The sequence below is a fragment of the Ochlerotatus camptorhynchus genome, unplaced genomic scaffold (assembly GCF_037179485.1).
Source record: "Ochlerotatus camptorhynchus isolate MF236.1 unplaced genomic scaffold, CSIRO-AGI_Acam_v1.1 ptg000002l, whole genome shotgun sequence".
Lineage (NCBI taxonomy): Eukaryota > Metazoa > Arthropoda > Insecta > Diptera > Culicidae > Ochlerotatus > Ochlerotatus camptorhynchus.
In genome coordinates this window covers 5,555,060-5,574,117 of record NW_027040494.1, presented here as the reverse complement: position 1 = coordinate 5,574,117, position 19,058 = coordinate 5,555,060, and the positions used below count along the sequence as shown (strand labels likewise).

General features: G+C 40.6%; 4 protein-coding genes across 4 annotated transcripts; 3 read left to right on the top strand and 1 right to left on the bottom strand.

The window, feature by feature from the left end:
• The first annotated feature begins 1,343 nt into the window (after positions 1 to 1,343).
• On the top strand, positions 1,344 to 2,698 carry LOC135708359 (cuticle protein 19-like). Its single transcript, XM_065230466.1, has 2 exons — positions 1,344 to 1,505; positions 2,393 to 2,698. Exons 1-2 carry the CDS (start codon positions 1,344 to 1,346, stop codon positions 2,696 to 2,698), a joined length of 468 nt encoding a protein of 155 aa, XP_065086538.1.
• A 3,961-nt stretch (positions 2,699 to 6,659) lies between these two features.
• On the top strand, positions 6,660 to 7,875 carry LOC135708295 (cuticle protein 19-like). The gene is made up of 2 exons (XM_065230334.1): positions 6,660 to 6,821; positions 7,570 to 7,875. Exons 1-2 carry the CDS (start codon positions 6,660 to 6,662, stop codon positions 7,873 to 7,875), a joined length of 468 nt encoding a protein of 155 aa, XP_065086406.1.
• Positions 7,876 to 12,298: 4,423 nt separating this feature from the next.
• LOC135707289 (larval cuticle protein A2B-like) lies at positions 12,299 to 13,473 on the top strand. Its single transcript, XM_065229121.1, has 2 exons — positions 12,299 to 12,460; positions 13,168 to 13,473. The coding sequence occupies exons 1-2, from the start codon at positions 12,299 to 12,301 to the stop codon at positions 13,471 to 13,473; spliced, it is 468 nt and encodes a 155-aa protein (XP_065085193.1).
• A 4,716-nt stretch (positions 13,474 to 18,189) lies between these two features.
• LOC135708130 (cuticle protein 19-like) lies at positions 18,190 to 18,683 on the bottom strand. The gene is made up of 2 exons (XM_065230126.1): positions 18,627 to 18,683; positions 18,190 to 18,551 (listed from the first exon to the last, which is right to left on the bottom strand). The coding sequence occupies exons 1-2, from the start codon at positions 18,633 to 18,635 to the stop codon at positions 18,255 to 18,257; spliced, it is 306 nt and encodes a 101-aa protein (XP_065086198.1). The 5' UTR covers positions 18,636 to 18,683; the 3' UTR covers positions 18,190 to 18,254.
• Between the last annotated feature and the right edge of the window lie 375 nt (positions 18,684 to 19,058).

Below are 19,058 nucleotides of genomic sequence, written 5' to 3'. Positions count from 1 at the left end.
AACTTATCACTGTTGACCATCATAATCAAAAGTTAATAAATAAATAGGAACGAATGTCAACCGGATGAAATTGCATGGGGCTGCTAGTACTTTCGTGAACTCTCTTTCTTGCTTGAATCAAGATGATATCCACAAGCCCTTGGCTGCTTCTTCCACCTCATACTGGCATTTGCTGATGGTACTATTGAACATAATCAGCATGTTGTATCTCCTTGAATACACCCTGATTCCTGCTGTTTCCTTTTCATCAGGGAGGATTTCCTGCAGTCCTGTATCTGTGATCTTTTTGTAATTTTCAGATTTCCATCATCCATATTTGGTACATATAATATGAAATGGCACTAAAGGAGTACTCAGGATCACGACATGTGGTTCGCTTCTCCGTGATGTCGTTGAAATCGAAAGAACATTGGAGGAGTTTGTTTTTGGAGCTAATTCTTGAATCTTCGCTTGAAATCCTTGTTCGCGGTTTCTGGGCCGGTGTGATTTGTGGGTCTATCAGGGTACGGTTTATTTGATAGATAGATATCACTTCGGATATCACTATCAGGTTGTTTTAAAAAATATGCCGAAATCTTTTCCTAATTTTTTCTTGCAGAAAAAATCATAGCGAAGAAAATGAACGTCAAACTTGTTCAAAGGCAGAGCCTAGTCTTTCCACTTCCTTCAATTTTACTCCGTTTTAAGGTATCAAAAAAACTCCAATTATTAAAAAGCAAAGTTTTTAAGAACTCGGATTGTTTGGTTTGTTTTCCCGCCCAATATAAGATCAGACTTGTTGTAAGTCTTACGGGAGAGACATTTGCTCCAGCTTAATTTTAGAAAAAATTTACACTGAACTATGAAAACATGTTACCAAGATGTCTGAACCTCTGTGAACCACCAGATGGCATCCCGTAACCCACTGGTGGGTCGTAATCCATGGATTGAGAAACGTGATTTAGTCAGTAAAGACACGGTACCCGAGTTCGATTCCCGGTCCGGTCCAGGAAATCTTTCGGGATGTAAATGTTCTCAATTAACCCAATTATATTGCTACACAATATTCAAATTCATGCATTGGTTGGCATAGAAAGCTTTCAATTAATAACAGTGAAGGTGTTGTAAAAACACTAAGTTGAGATCAGGCTCGTATATAAGCGTAAAAGTCAGGAAGAAGAAGAACGATCGAAGTATTACTCACTCTGAGTATAACAATGTGATATGAATCGATCCATACTAAGCTGTCATAATTTCATTCAACGTAATTTTGACTATATTTCCAGAAAAATTAAAGTTTTAGCTAATTCTTTGGTTTGAGATCAATTTCAATAGTGCTGATGGATGTTGGCGTAGCTTTCACCATGTGGATGGTGGGCGTGGCCCTTGCGCTGGACATGTGGCTGGAAACCAGTTTTGTGATCCGAGCTGTAGTCGACGATGCGGTGGGTTCCGTCGGCTTCATCCAGAGTGTACTGTCCCTTCACGTGGTCTCCGTCGCGATGTTCCCAGGCGCTCTTGTGGTCGTGGGTATGCGGGTCCTTGACGCCGTATTCGAACTTGTACTTAGGATGGCTGTGGTAATCTTCATAGGCCGACACAACGACGGCTAGGCAGGCAACTAGGGCAATGATCTGGAAAAATTAATGATATTAATTAATTAAGGTATGCAACTTAATTAGTAGACAGCTGGTTCAATACACACCTTGAACATTTTTGGTTTGGTTGTTGATTTGATTGAACGTTGGAAGTTAACTGATAGCTAGTTGGTATCGCCACAGAATATTTATACTAATCGGTTTGGTGCATTAGTGGCTTGTTTTACCATTCTTGAAACAGGTATGACCACACGCTTTCGATCGAAAATTTCACTCGACTATTTGTCAAGCAATAACTGGCAAGACATGCATGTTGCACACTCACCTATATGCTGGAGGGTGGGGTAGCTTGCGATCGATTATTGTTGTTCGATCGTGGGGGAGATTTGAATTGTTTGTGCTCTGTGTGCGAGTACGATATGGTCAATGAACCGCGGATTTCTTACTATGCGCTAGGCAGCGGCTTCTGGGCAAGGTTAATAGAAAATCGAACATGCCAAATGAGTGTAAAAAATGGAAATGCACTTACAGCTAATAGGCCGCATGGCACTTGACGAAGTGCGAAATCGATCGGATTGTTTACACAGCGGACGAAAAAGTTACATACGGCAAAGGATAAGACAACTTGTTTTGTATAAATATTCTGCTTATGATCGGACCAGGCATCAGTAACAGTTCAGCGTTCCAATTGTAAAAGAGTCTAACACAAACAAAGCATCAAACATGTTCAAGGTACGACAGATGAAGATGCATTAGTAGCTTGGTAGCTTTGAGCATATGTTTGTTAATTGAATTTTTCTGCCTCTCTCAAATAGATCATCGCTTTGATTGCCTGCCTCGCCGTCGTTGCGTCGGCTAATGAAGACTATCACACCCACCCCAAGTACAAGTTCGAGTATGGAGTTAAGGATGGACACACCCACGACCACAAGAGCGCCTGGGAACACCGCGATGGAGACCACGTTAAGGGACAGTACACTCTGGATGAGGCCGATGGTACCCACCGTATTGTTGACTACAGCTCGGACCACAAGACTGGATTCCAGCCACATGTTCAGCGCGTTGGACATGGCCATCACCCACACGGTGAGAGCTACGCCAACATCGATCAGCACTACTAGGATTGATAATGCCAAAGAAAAAGCTCAATTCTCCTGTGGAAAATATAGTCAAAATTTTATCTCCTGAAACGATCCTGTTTTGAAAGTTTAATATATCACAACCCGAGCAAAGTGTGAGATTAAATTGAAAAGAAAATTTGATGTTGTGATTTCGTTGGTAATGATAACTCATGTTTAACGGTTAAAATATCAAAATTCAGAGCAAAACAAATCCTCCTGTGACATCACATAGAAAAAAAAATCTGCTTTCATTGAGAGCAAACTGAAGACATAATTTGAAGTGCATTTTTCCTGTTGATAACAACACGAGTATTCAATTTGATGTTCTGCTAGAGCAATGAAAACAGAACTGCAATAACAATTTTTTTAAGAGCAAATACACAGCAAACGGAAAACAAAATTTGTTATCAAATTTGTCAATTGCGTAAACTGAAATCAAATTATGATTTCAGTTTGATGTTGATACCAAAATTTGAATTCGATGATTTGCGGTCATTTTGATGCAAGACTTTGAATGTTCAAAATGGCCAATGCTAAATTTCTACCATTTCATATTTTGTAATTTATTTCAAAATTGTGTCTTTGACATTAATCAATAAATTGTATTACGATAATGTCACTTTTTATCTAAATGACCTCAGACAAAGTTGTAGAGAAAAATAAAGTATTTTTAGGAAAATTATACACGGAAAATTTTGTTAAGTAATTTTGAAATATTAAAAAAACAGCCAAACATTATTATATCTAAAAATGTTCTTCTTTAATAATTATATTTTGAGAATAACAACTTATGGCCCAATTTTTGAACTTCTAAAGGTTGCTTCACATCAAATATCATCACGGAAATAACGCTGTAGAATATTACCCATTGGGGTTTTCTCTTGAAAATTTGGGTAGAAGTAGTTTAGAGTGTATTGCAATTTACACTGCACTTTTATCGCTGAAAGTTTTCGACAGTTCGAAAAAATGGCTTTACCCGAAAAGCAACGCCGCGAATTGATTTTGCACAGGCACTTGGAAAATCCTCGACTCTCTCATCGGGACATCGGAAAACAACTCGGAATCGTGCAGTCAACGGTGAGTCGTGTGATTAAACATTACTACGAAACTCTGAGCATCGAACGTAAGGAGAAATGCGGTCAGAATGGATGTTCTATTCGTGATCAGGATCACAAGCGTCCCGTGAAAGCGCTTAAGCGGAATCCCAATGCTTGGGTTAGGGATGTGGCCAAAAAGTTGAATCTGTCCAAGTCTTTCGTTCAGAGATCCAAGGACCGGGAGGGACTGCATACGTACAAAGTGCAGAAGTGACGAACTGTACACCCAGATGCTGACGAAGCCTCATTGTCTCATCATGGATGATGAGACTTACGTCAAGGTGGACTTCCGGCAGCTTCTGGAGCTACTGTTCTTCACCATCCAGCACAAGTTTGGTGTTGCGGAGGAAGTAAGGAAGCAGAAACTTTCAAAGTTTGTCAAGAAATACATGATTTGGCAAGCGATCTGCTCTTGTGGCAAACCGAGTGCTCTGTTCATGACTACTGGGACTGGAAGATTTACCTCAAGGAGTGTCTACAGAAGCGTCTGCTTGAGATGCTTAACCAGACTTAAATTAGATATTTTATTCGATAGATGAAGAGTATAGAATTGATAGTTTCGATATAATACGGCAGTGTGAAAATTGTAAATAGAAAGTTGAAAGCGAACAAAGAACAATTTTGAAGAAAAACCCCCTTCTTTTTCTTCAAAATTGTCCTTTGTTCCAATCCTAATCTGTTCCAAGAAGAATGATTGTTGCCCTGGTGCATGCCAGTTCTTAAGCGATAACAACTGCGTGCTGGAGCTGGGACTGTTCAATTGGCTGCAAGCGGAGGACGGTTCATGTAGCCGTCCTCCGCTTGCAGCCAATTGAACAGTCCATGATTAGGATTTTGAAAAAAAAAAAGTTTATCGATTTCCTCGAGGTAAACGAGGTGTCGGAATATGAGACAATCCTCCATCTATTGGTCATGCCAATTTGAATAATTGATTTGTTATTTGTGAGATATCCACGATGAAAGTCAAAAATAACAGTTATGTTAAATTGAGGTATACGTGTATTGTTAAATGAATAAAAAATAAAACAATGTTTAAAGAAAGCCTATCTAACATGTTGAAGACTGCACAATAGGCGTATCATAATATTAACTGAGCGAATCCTGATTACTTAAACAGGGTGAGCCACCGGTGGCTAGATCACTCATCCGAAGAGGATGATTTGTTTGACGCTATGTATTTGGCCACCGTGCCTGTGAAATTGACCCATGTAAACCGTGATTACCGATATTGTCGCTACCGGAAACGTCTAGCAACTGTTGCAATAACGTCGGTTGAAAAAGTGGACGACCTTGAAGGTGACCTAGTTATTGATGTTGCTGTTATAATATCGGCGCTGTTTTTTATCACCACACTTTAACAACTATTGCAAGGAATTAAACGGAGTACTAGTTGCAGGATAGATCCATGCAAAGCCTATAGGTTTGACATCTAATCCGGAATCTGATCGTCTTGTCCAATCCCAAGTAACAATTTCGGTTTTATAAGGGATCTGTAGACCATGATTTAGACTTGTAGCGTATTTTAAAACCTCAATAAAACTTGCAATGTTACTTGGGATGGATTTATTAAAGTCATCCTGAAGCGAAGATCAGTGACTGTCAACAAAGTGCGAAACCTTAGCAACTATTAGAAAATCGTTAGCAAAAAACAGTGTTGCCATATTATATTATATTCTGTGTCATTCTTGTAAAGTTCCCAAGTAACCATACATACGTTTTCCTTTGGTTTGTTTTCCGTCGATCTTGTTTTCCATGCTGAGCACCAATGCTACCGACGCCAGGGAGGCAGCTCCCACACCTGGACCCTACCTACCGACCCATCAACTCAGGAACCGGGGACCAACGGTTTTACTTCCCGAAGGAAGGCGTGATCAGAGATGTTCTGACGCCGACTTCGTTTTCTTTTTCAAGGATAAGTGAATAAAATAGTGGAATTAAATGGAAATTAATAATCCTTCTCTCTTTCTTTATACTTCTTATGGTTGTTTTCTATTCCACCGTGGTCTTCGAAACTAGCTAGCCGTATATGGGGCCAAATAGGAAAATACACTTTTCCCATACGGTAGCTTTCTCATAATTAATTATATCTTAACAATGCAAAACTGTGAACCGAAAAGTAGAAGGAAATTAATTGGGCTTTTTGTTAAACATATTTCCAACATTGGACACTCACGAAGAACATCTCAAAAGGCCAAGAAATATTCAAATTATGCGATTACGAAGCGATCTACTAGAATTGCTCAATCTCCATGTAGGCCAATCCAATCAAGCCCAAATCTCTATTGATATTTGTTTTTTTAATTGGAAGTGCAATATCATAAAAAAGTTTATTTTGAGACAATCAATTAAAAAATAAAAGTGAATTTAAGAAGTGAAACACTTTCGAATCATAATTCCATACACTGACCAAGGTCGCAGAGAACTTGGCGCACTTTAAATCTAACAAGATACTTTTCGAAAAAATGAATTATGCGTGTTATATTTTTCATTGTGCCACAACAGCGAACCAAAGCGTATCATCAAAAATATTGAACATATTTCACGTATTTCACCCCTTGTTCTGCTGGCGGATGCATTTTCAAAAATCTCCATAAAATGGTCTTAAATTTCACCAAAGTAATGTACCATTTATAGCAAAAGTTCTGAGTAAAGTAAAAAATTCCACATCATAACTCGAATTCCAAAAACCAAAAGCTTAACCAAATTAAGATGTATGACTTGAAGGTAAACTATTATATACGAAAAGCTTCATTTTAACAGTGTACATGCATTTATTTCCACATCTGATCATTCATAACCTCTCATTCAAATCAGTTCCATATCCATTCTCAATGATGTTGATCAATGTTGGTGTAGCTTTCGCCATGTGGGTGATGAGCGTGACCAGAGCGCTGCACATGAGCCTGGAATCCAGTTTTGTGGTCCGAGGTGTAGTCAACAACGCGGTGGGTGCCATCAGCCTCATCCAGAGTGTACTGTCCCTTCACGTGGTCTCCGTCGCGATGTTCCCAGGCGCTCTTGTGGTCGTGGGTATGCGGGTCCTTGACGCCGTATTCGAACTTGTACTTAGGATGGCTGTGGTAATCTTCATAGGCCGACACAACGACGGCTAGGCAGGCAACTAGGGCAATGATCTGAAATAAAAATCAATTCTAATTATAGTCCAATGCTTATTATAATCCCTATAAGACATTTTCTGAAACTGTCAAGCTCACTTTGAACATTGTGATGAAGTATTTTTGAATGCTTTGAAACAACTAGTGAAGGACCAAACCTGCCCAGAGTATATATAGGAACCGAATGGATTTTACATTACCACTCTCTAACCATGTAACAACCGATTGTACAGGCGAAGAAAATGGCAAAGTTCTTGAAAATGTATCTGCTTTCAATTTCGAAACCTTCCGAGTACAGCATGGAAATAAATTAATGAACGGGTGAAGGAGAAATGCCGAAAAAAGTGGATCAATTTTTGCATTTTGTCTTGCCACGGTCATGAATGAATATATGCAAAATCTGTATGTTGCACGCTAAGGCGGAAAAGCGAATGCGCATAGCTCAAGAACCAAGGAAATGAAACACGGAACGCCTAAGCCGGGGTCTTGACGTTCATATAAATATTTGCTGCAAATTGTGTTCTATCATCAGTTCAGCTTGCGTTTTCCAGTAGAACAGTGCCAAATACCACACATCAGCATGTTCAAAGTAAGTAGCTTATTCCGTTGTGATAAGGTTCTTTTTCGTAGTGATGTTATCTACTATCAATTTGCATAGGTCATTGCTTTGGTTGCCTGTTTGGCCATTGTCATTGTTGCTGCCGATGAGTATTACTCTCACCCGAAGTACAAGTTCGAGTATGGAGTCAAGGATGGCCACACCCACGACCACAAGAGCGCCTGGGAACATCGTGATGGAGATGTCGTGAAGGGACAGTACACTCTGGATGAGGCTGATGGCACCCACCGCGTTGTTGACTACACCTCAGACCACAAGACTGGATTCCAGGCTCATGTGCAGCGCACGGGACACGCTCACCACCCACATGGCGAGAGCTACACCAACATTGATCAACATCATTAAAATATTATTAGAATCGGTTTGAATGAGAGGATATGAATGATGAAAATAAACGTATGTTATTCATTAATGTAACGTGTTTTAATTTTAGTTTAGGAAATTCAAATGATTGCTAATGCAAATATTGAGAAATTATGTACCGTCCACAAAGAAGTTTGATTTTTTGTGCGGCAAAATAATCGTGATGAATAGTCAACAAGCGCGTAAATGTAGGAATTAAACATTTATTATATTAATTTTTAAATTAGGCAAGCTAATCATGAAAAATTCAAATTTCATTAGGGGCTGTTCATAAACTACGTAGACACTTTGTTGGGATTCTTGCCCCCCCCCCCCCCTGAGTAGACAATAGTCCATACAAAATTTTTAAAATTTGTATGGGCCGTGGATAATAGTCAACTCCCCAAACCCCTAAACTATCTACGTAGTTCATGATCAGCCACTTAATGAATATTCACATAAGATTTGTTAACACACACGTGTCGTCAATGCACATATAAACAAAGCATAAAAACTGTAGGTTACAGTGCTGACACCACCAATAGTGGTGGCTTCAGCAACCCTCCTTCTTGGCAGAGGTTTGATCCAAACACTTTAAGCAGCCAACGATGATGGAAAAATCGCCAGCGGTACTATGGTCGCATAGATCATAAGTGAATACCTTTGGAATCGGTCAACTGGTTCCATATATATGGCCGGAACAGGTTCCAGTGACCATAAGTCCTGTGAGCACAGATCTAGAAATGATCAAAAACGATTCAAACCTTCTATTGTGACACATAAAATCGCATGAGAATTAGAAAATAGTATCAATAGGAGTCATATTGTGTGCCCAAGTTCTCATTTTCTACATCCTGACATGTTCCGGCTATCCCCGGGGAAGGGGTAAAAATCATATTAACAAACAAGCAAAACAAAATTTATTTTATTGTGGGAATGTAAATTAATAGAAATGGTCATATCTCACCATATGGATGATTTCCAAGTTTTTATTCTTGCTTATAGTTAACAGAAATCAATGTCCCTTAATACTTCATCTGGAAAAACACCATTTCAGTTTCAATCAAAGTCATTTAGCAATAAAGAAGGTTGACGTTTTACCTCGTAAAAAGTGGTTCATTTAAAATACAATTCAAGAAATGTGGTGTTCTTATTTCATTCGCGTTTCTAGTATTATATCTATGACAATCACTTCCTCTTTCAATTCGATCACACACAGTTCGAGGCAGCTACTTTAAAAATAAACACCAAAGTGAAATATACTTTTCTTTGCTTCTCTAACAACCATTGTAAAGCGTCCAGCATCAAAGTTGAGGCAATGAATCTATTACATCGTAAAATCAAACCCATTTTTTTTTTGTTATGCAAGCGCTGTAATCTCGATATTTGTGTTTTATTGGTCCGAAATAAAATGGATGGGCAAAAGTCTAGATGAGATGTGTTAAATATAAATTTGAAGATAATTCGACATTTTATATATACCACTAAATATTATATGCAAGGAAATGTTCTCTTTCATGCTTCAAGAATTTCTGCACTCCATCTTTCATTCAGGAAAACCTGGTCGACCTTCTGTAGGTTATGAACAGGGCAGTGTTCGTTCAAAACGGAGGAAGGCATCAGCATTACGGAAGTCAATTCAGTCACCTGCCCTTTCATTGACTACGGAAATAAGTCTTCGAGCTGAATAAAAAACAGTTGAAGCTGTAGTTGTTAAAGAAGCTTTAAATACAACACCAAGTCGTGCATCGGAGATCGTCAAGGCATGGAATGAATCTAAAAAACAAACAGGAATCCGTCCATATACAGCAAACGAAGCCTTAGCACTCATATTGGACACTGGTGTTTCGAGGAATGGGTATCAAATTATGAGAGTACAAGCAAAGGAGAGAGGTGTTGATTTGTACCCTTCGGACAAAAGAATTCAAGCTTAGCTTAGCTTAGACTGACTGCACATATCGATGGTTGCTACTCCGTGATTGATCAGAATCAGAAGAATTCAAGAAGCAAAAAGTGCTTCAAACCCAAATAACGAGTTTCTTACGATAACCGAAATTAAGGTGAAGTTGAAGTTGCTAGCGTTATTGGACCTGACTATTCGAAGAATTGTGGAAGTCCACTTTGAAGTATTGGCATTCGTATGTTTAGATCCGCTTAAAAGGTGTGTATTGATTACAAAATGGGGTTTCGATGGTATCTTAAATCAAAAGTATTACAAGCAATCTCAAAGCGAATTTGGTTTTAATGACAGTAGCATTCTTATGACGACTCTTGTTCCGCTTCAGTTATACGTAGAGTATGGATCAAACTCAAGAAAAACAATACTGTGGCAACATCCAAGGCCTTCCTCGGCTAGATTTTGCAGGCCCATCAAAATAGAGTTAGCTAAAGAAACCACCAGCTCCATCATCCTCGAACAACGACACGTACAAGAGCAAATAAATAACCTCCGTCCATCTGTCATTGATGTAAACGATGGAAAACTGTATGTCAATCACGAAATGACGCTAACAATGATTGATGGCAAGGTGTGTAATGCACTTACTAACACTAATCGACCGATGCGATACAATTCTTCGTAAGTTGTCTTCCGGATTTTCAATCAACACAGCATTTCGAAATTTTGCTGAAGAAACTGCTCGTTTTTATGTTAGCCTTTATAAATGGTTTCCAATGCCAGCCTCTGTCCATAAGGTTTTAATCCACGGATCGCAAGAAATCCAAATTACATTGCTTCCAAGTGGTATGTTAAGCGAGGAGGCTCAGGAAGCCAGAAATAAAGGCTTCCGAAAATGTCGGGAAATATACAGTCGCAAACCAAGTCGAAAGGACACTATGGAGGACGTTTTCCATAATATGCTGCTTTCATCTGATCCACTTCTATCCACAACAGGATCCATTCCTACGAGAAAGGATGGAAATTTTAAACCAGAAGTTTTAAGTCTCCTAGAGTCACCAGTACCACCAACATTGCTATCGGATGAAGAAGATTGAAGGTAAATAGGTTTAAAAGATTATGTAACGAAAATAATTTTCATTCAATTTTCAGTGGTCATTTTTGTGCTCCTTTCAAACTCCAGCTCTGCTCGCATTACTTAGCTACAATAATCGATTTAAAAATGAATAGTGCAGTTCACAGTCCACAATTTTCCTCGAACAAATATAAATCGAAGCTTATCAAACAATCAATCACCTATGGCAAAATTACAACAAATTTGAAAAAAAATACCATATGCAATATTCAAATGATGTTATATGAAAATTCCTACATTTTCCTGATGAACTGCGGTCGTTATTTTACCCAACAAGGTCCACATTAATTCCTGAAAAGAAATTGGCTGCTACTTTTTGCTATATTTTGAGTAATTGACATTTTTATACATCACTTTTTTGAGAAATTTATGTTAATAACTTTATAATAAAGCATGATATATAAAGTAATAGGTATTTATTGGTTGAGTCAAACCATTTTGATAATAAAATAGTATAAAACTTATACATTTGACGTATATAGGTGAAAAAAGGAAAAAACGCAATTTTAGAGGTTAGTTTTCCTAATTGCCCGATATCTCGCTTAATGTGAGTCAGAGTTTCGATTGTTCGACAACATTGCTCAACATTTCAAATTACACAAATTTGCCGGAAAAAACCATTCGGCTAGGATGATCCGTTCAAAAGATAGACTCGAGCGCCACCTATGTGGCGTACAAATGAACTAATATGAAACTTCCAATAGAAGGCGCTTTTAATAGTGAGCAACTTTGTAGAACATTGTATCGCTGTAGAAAGCAAACCAACGGCGCTAGAGGTTTTGGCCACGCGAATGGCTTCGCTGCCCCACTGTGCGCCTGCCAACTGATCTTTATAAAGCTCATCGGTACTATTGGCCAGTTTTGATGTCCATCGTCGATATCTTGTAAATAACAATTAAATCATACAAATCAACATCACAAATTGATGGGGGATTCTCTCATCTGTCCGATGGTGTTATTACTTTGATTGATTGGATGATCGTGAATGAAAAGACAGCAACGGAAGCCAAAAGTTGCAGTTACGTTATATCGAGGTATACCTGTGGTTCATTAATTAATATAAAAGTAAGATTTTCTTCTGTCCCCAAGTGATATTCGCATGGATGGCTATGTCAATACCGTAGCACGGCTTGGAGCAATCGATTGCTACCATGCATGCACATATTTGATCCAGAGATTATCAGCGGATCAATCCTGTCCTTATGTTTTTGCTAAGAAGCACATTCTCTAATCCTAGATTTATGACTAAAATGTTAACAAATTCATAAAGGAAAAGCCTAATTTTAACGATTTGCATCCATTCACTTTAATATCTGATCATTCATAACCTCTCATTCAAAATAGTTCCATATATATTCTCAATGATGTTGATCAATGTTGGTGTAGCTCTCGCCATGTGGGTGGTGAGCGTGACCAGTACGCTGCACATGAGCCTGGAATCCAGTCTTGTGGTCCGAGGTGTAGTCAACAACGCGGTGGGTGCCATCAGCCTCATCCAGAGTGTACTGTCCCTTCACAACATCTCCATCACGATGTTCCCAGGCGCTCTTGTGGTCGTGAGTGTGGCCATCCTTGACTCCGTACTCGAACTTGTACTTCGGGTGAGAGTGATACTCATCGGCAGCAACAATGACAATGGCCAAACAGGCAACCAAAGCGATGACCTATGCAAATTATTATTACATACATCGTTACAAAAACAAAATGAAAGAAACAACTTACTTTGAACATGGTGAAGTGTGGTATTTGGCACTGTTCTACTGGAAAATTGAAGCTCAACTGATGCTAGAACACAATTTGCAGCAAATATTTATATGAACGTCAAGACCCCGGCTTAGGCGTTCCATGTTTCATTTCCTCGGTTATTTAGCTATCTACGATCGTTCTTCCGCCATAGCGTGCAACCTGTAAATTATGCATATTCGCTCGTGACCATGGCATGGCCAAATGCAAAAATTGATCCAATTTTTCGGCATTTCTCCTTCACGCATTCGGTACATTCCGAAATTGAAAGCAGACACATTTTCAAGAACTTTGCCATTTTCTCGTCTTACACGATCTATCGTTACATGGTTAAGGGTTGGTAATGTAAAATCCATTCGTTTCCTATAAATGCTTCATGGCAGGTTTGGTCCATCATCAGTTCGTTGAAAGCATTTGAGTTCGATAAACAAAAAACACTTTATCACAATGTTCAAAGTGAGCTTGACAGTTTCAGAAAATTTCTTAACGGTATTATAATTAGAATTGATTTTCATTTCAGATCATCGCATTGGTTGCCTGCTTGGCCGTCGTGATTGCTGCTACCGATGAGCATCACTCTCATCCCAAGTACAAGTTCGAGTACGGAGTCAAGGATGGCCACACCCACGATCACAAGAGCGCCTGGGAACATCGTGATGGAGATGTCGTGAAAGGACAGTACACTCTGGATGAGGCCGATGGCACCCACCGCGTTGTTGACTACACCTCAGACCACAAAACTGGATTCCAGGCTCATGTGCAGCGCACGGGACATGCTCACCATCCACATGGCGAGAGCTACACCAACATTGATCAACACCATTGAAACATGATTGTAACGGAACTGAGATAAATAAAATGAAGCTCCTCTTTAACTTCCCTATTTCGCTTTTGATTTTATTCAACATTAAGAATGGTTCATTAAATTAAAAAAAAAATCAAAAAGTTTTTTAAATATGTAGAAAGTGTCGTGCTTAATATATTTTACATACATCTTATCTTATCCATATTTATTAAAGAGACTTTCAGCCATCGCTGGTTCATCTATGGGAACCCCCCAAGGTGCCCCAAATAACAGAGTTGAGTATTTGGGGCCCCAGAATGGGGTCCCCTACAAGAAGGTGGGCCTCGGAAGGATGTTTCCCTATACAGATTTTTTTTTAGAGTGGAGGGGGGGCTCCTGAGAAGTGTTCGGAAAATCTCAAAAACTCAAAGCTCATACATGAGTTTATGCGCCTATGAGTTTTGCCTGCCGAAATTCAACGTCACAAAAATCACCGCTGAGTTGCCAGGTTCGAAAATTTATTTCTTTATATGTCGGCGCTATTAATTGTTATTACTCTTGTTTGTGCAGCAGGGGGTGAGTGCGTGAATATGCATGAGAATCTCAAGCATTAATTTTGCTTGCCATATTCGCACGCGAGTTTATTCTCGCAGGGAGACTCAACGAATGAGATTTGAGCTTGCGGGCTTGGTTTAGATAGTAATAACTTTGTTTGAGTTTCGGTATTCAGTGTCAATAGTGGGTTGTTGGCGATCGTGTCAGTCCTTGAGGTTAATACTTTTGTAAAGTTTTGGCGTCTGTAATGAAACAGATCACCGCTCCTTCGGCTGATGGGTTATTCGATAGGGCGTTCCTTATGCTATTCGATATACCGTAGAGACATATTAGATTACTGTACCCTGGGCAATCCACCAATATCATGGTATGGTCACAAGTTTTCCGGAAAGTGGAGGAGAAGCCCTTGTTGTGTGTTGCACGGTGAATGATAACGACCTAAATTTGAGTTTAGTTTGCTCATAATTGCAAAAATCAGCATGCGGCATAATTGCAAAAATGAGGAAAGTTGACGAAAGTTTTACTCAGTCTAGGACTAGTATCAATAGACTGAGTGAATCCAATCTTTACTTTTCTCATATTCGGGAAGTTTTTCCTGGACAAAGCTGGAAAAACGTGGAAAACATTAGGCAATTTTACTCATAGCTGAGTTCCTGCACTTTATTCGATTTATGAGTAAACTAAACTGCCTTGTCACCTTCCTAATAAAAGATTGCCTTGTGGAAGAACTCAAGGTTCAAGGGACCTCTTTACTGAAGAGTCTGGTATCCAGAAGAAAATTGTATTCGATAGTCATTGTTCTTGGATTCCCTCGGGAACTGAGATTGTAGGGCCGAAAGAGCACTGGCAGAGTCTGATAAGATGCAGATGGGTTTATTGGCGTTCATAGTAATAGCGTAGAAAAAGGCCGCACTTTCGGAGCATTGGTCAGGTAGCCGAAAAGAAGTCTCCGGTTTTGAAGCGCCTGGCTACAGAGAAATCAACGAAAAGTGGAGGGTCCTCCTATCCCCTGGCTCCATTTCAGTGGACTTTTAATTCTTGGAGGAGTTTTTGATGGACCAGGGTCTCAAGAAGTCTGTTCCCCTCTCTGAGGAGGCAGATCTCTACAGTTCCTGTCATTTTCTCTGGGAAACTGATTGTCCTCGACTCTAATGTGTTTCTGCCACCTGGTACTTTAATGGAAAAACTGCAAGCTCCACGCAAGCCGAGTCTGCGGGGGTAGAAGGGAGCAACCCTGCTACAGTGCATATTGCTTTGTTGTAGGTGGTATTCAGTCTAGCGATAAAGAGTTCAGTGGCTGTGCGAAAAATATCGATCCCATAGAACATTCTGCTGTTTACTACGGCGTTGACGAACCTCAGGGTGAGTTCTCTATTTCTGCATCGACGTGGGCCAAAGAGGGTACGGATCAAATTCAGTCTTGTACGGCAACTGCTCCGGATTTCATTGAATTGAGGGGTGAAGCTGAGTTTTCGATCCAGAAGTGCTTCGAACGTTGTTCCGTAAAGGGATAGGGATACCCTCACATTTGAACGGGTCTTTTTTTTTCTTTGATTTGTTTTCCATCGATCTTGTTTTCCGTGCTGAGCACCAATGTTACCGACGCCAGGGAGGCAGCTCCCACACCTGGACCCTACCTATCGACCCATCAACTCATGTACCGAGGACCAACGGCTTTACCCACCGAAGGAAGGCATGATCAGTGATATTTTGCCTCAGAACATCCCGGTGGCGCCGACTGGGGTTGAACCCAGGCCTGCTGGGGTGAGAAACAATCACGCCTACCACTACACCACCAGCGCCGCTTGATTGAACGTGTCTGGCATGGGGCGATGTGAAAAGCGGCATACGTATGACTTTTTTTCTCGGCTGACAACACAAACCCTTATGAACGGAGGAGACGGCGGCTTGTAGCTTTCTTCGGAGAGCCTTTAGGGTGAGGTCTACTGCCAAGAATACAATGTCATCGGCATGGGAGTCCATCGAATAGCCCGTTCATGGTGACCAAGAAGATGGTGACCGCAATTACAGAGCCCTGCGGAGTACAAGTTTCTTCCAAGACCGATGATTGCCTAATATCAACTGAAAGGTCTGACCCCGGAGCAAGTTCCTGATAAAAATAGGATTCTATCTCCTAATCCCCAGTCCACCAGCTGCTGGATAACCCGTGGATACCACGCACGGTTGTAAGGCTTAGTAAGGTCCAGAAATGCGACTTATACGTTGGAGCTATTGTTCATTACATCCTGAAGGACATCACCGAGCTCGCTGAAATAGGTCCCAGTCCCATGACCTGGTCTGAATGCATGCTGCCGATGATCCAAATGTATATTGCCCTCTAGGAATCTCATTAGACGGCGGTTGACCATCCACTCAAGAATTTTACATAGACAGCAAGTCAGTGAGATGGAGCGGAAGTCCTTTGTAGTTGGACTGGTAACAGCATTTTTTGGAATGGGTACCACTAGACGGATTGGACTTGCCATCAACGCATCGATGACGAAATACATGAGAGGAAGAGGTTCTAGGGAAAACAATGTTAGCCTCCCACCAAGAGTTCAGATTAACGGTGACGAAATCGATGAGATTGTTGTTGAGTTCGTGTATTTGGGTTCACTGGTGACCGCCGAGAATGATACCAACAGAGAAATTCAAAGACGTATTATGGCAGGGAAACGTGACTACTTTGGACTCCGGAGGACGCTCTGGTCGAATGAAATTAGCCGCAGCACGAAGTTGACTATCTACAAGAGGCTGATTATACCGGGGGTCCTCTACGATCACGAGACCTGGACTATGCTCGAGGAGGACCAACGCACCCCTGGTGTTTTCGAACGGAAGGTGTTGCGTACCATCTACGGTGGAGTGCAGATGGATGACGGAACGTGGAGGAGGCGAATGAACCACGAATTGCACCAGTTGCTGGGAGAACCATCCATCGTCCACATTGCAAAGATTGGGCCACTACGGTGGACTGGGTACGTCGTAAGAATGCCGCACGACGACCCAGTGAAAATGGTTCTCGAAAGCGACCCAACAGGAACAAGAAGAAGAGGCACGCAGCGGGCAAGGTGGATCGACCAAGTAGAAGGCGACCTGCAAACCCTGCGCAGACTACGAGGCTGGCGAAGTGTGGCCATAGATCGAGTAGAGTAGAGACGACTTCTTCGGACAGCAGAGGACAACAAGGCCTTAGTCTGATAGGTAAGGTAAGGTACTACCAGACTAAGTGTCCAGTTGGAGGGCATATTATTCTCCAGCCAGATAATGTTGAGGATCCTTAACGTAATGTATTTTGCTTCTAGGAGTAGGTTTTTAATTATGGGGTAACCGATCTTGTCAGTACCTGCAGATTTATTGGTGCATCGGCTAAGAGTTAGGTCAATTTCTGAAGCTTGGAATGTGGCGTTGATTGTTGTCATGGACGAGGTATCTGGAATGGTGATTTTGTCAAGGCTTTTTCGGGATACTTTGCAGATAGGGCCACGAAGTGATCGCCAAGCGCCTCTGCGATCGTTTGTAAGTCCCGTGTAAAACCGTTGTTTAGGTGGACACCCAGCCTTTTGGCTTTCCGTTTGCCGCTGTTTCCCAAAAGTTTAAGCAGTTCTCGAAGTTTTCCAGATGTTCTCTGGACTCCAGTGGAGTTCTCTAAGATTACATAGAAAATCATAAATTCCCTGAAGTTCTTTGAACTTCCGTTAAATTTAAGAATCTTCTTTATGGCTCCCTCAATTTTCCAGAAATTAAAGAGAAATAATGTGTGTAGTTCTTAGATTTTCAATGAAGTTCTATGATGTTTCCGGAAGTTCATGGAACTGCCCATAAATTATCGAAACGAATTCTTCAACATTTAAGAACTATCCCAACAGTATACACCTTCCTGATTTCCAGATGTTATTTGAACTGCCAAAAGATCTCTGAACTTCAGTAATTTCACTAGACTTCCCTCAATATTTTATAAAATTTCCCACTTACTGCCAATTGAGAATTAGATGTGTCGCACTCCTAGACACAAACTGTAGGATCTCAATTAACATCAAGAAAAAGAAACTATGCAAATTAACCAAACTCTCAAGGAAAGCTTAATAATTTGAGTATGAATTCGCCTTCACAGCTAAAACCAGAGCCATAATTGGTGGAACCAAACGAAGCCGATGGATAATTGATTGAACGCTGCATCACAATTAAAAACCAAACAAATCATTTACGACCTAAACAATCTCGTGGCATCCTCTTTATTTCTCATTCACTCACCATTTTCGCACATCTCAATAATGCTGATCAATATTGGTGTAGCTCTCGCCATGAGGATGATGGGCATGTCCGGAACGTTGTACATGAGCCTGGAAGCCGCTGTGATGGTCCGCGGTGTAGTCAACAACCCGGTGGGTTCCGTCGGCTTCATCCAGAGTGTACTGTCCCTTCACGACGCCGCCATCCCGGTGTTCCCACTGGGACTTGTGATCGTGGGTGTGTCCATCCTTGACTCCATACTCGAATTTGTACTGCGAATGATCATCGCTGGTAGCGACTACAACGACCAGACAGGCAACGAGAGCGATGATCTGTAAGCGATGTTGGAAAATCAATCAGTTAGAGGGTGGACATGGAGAGTACATTCTTGTGCCAAAAAAAAATACCTTGACCATTTTGATGCTTTTGGATGAGGCTGTGTTGGAACTGCTGCTGTACAATGCTTCGAGGTTACTGATGAATTTTAGCTGATATGGATGCTGTATATATATGAAGCCACGATTTAGCTAACACACGCATGGGATCCGAGCAATTCAACTATCGTGGTTTGTTTTTCATCAATTTTCTTGCCTACACTTATCGTTGAAATTTGGACATGTATGCTTTTTATGCATACGAAATCTAATCAACGATAGCCTTGCGTGTTTTGCTACGGCTTCATATATGAATGCATAGCTTTATTGCGTGGCGGTGAGGTTGAGAACTATTGCAAGCTATTGGTATTGATGCTTCTGTACGGGGTTTTTAATTTTTAATAAGCCCGCCAATTTTCGTTGAATTGGAAATAAATTTTCAAGTCAAATGGATCTCAGAAAGAT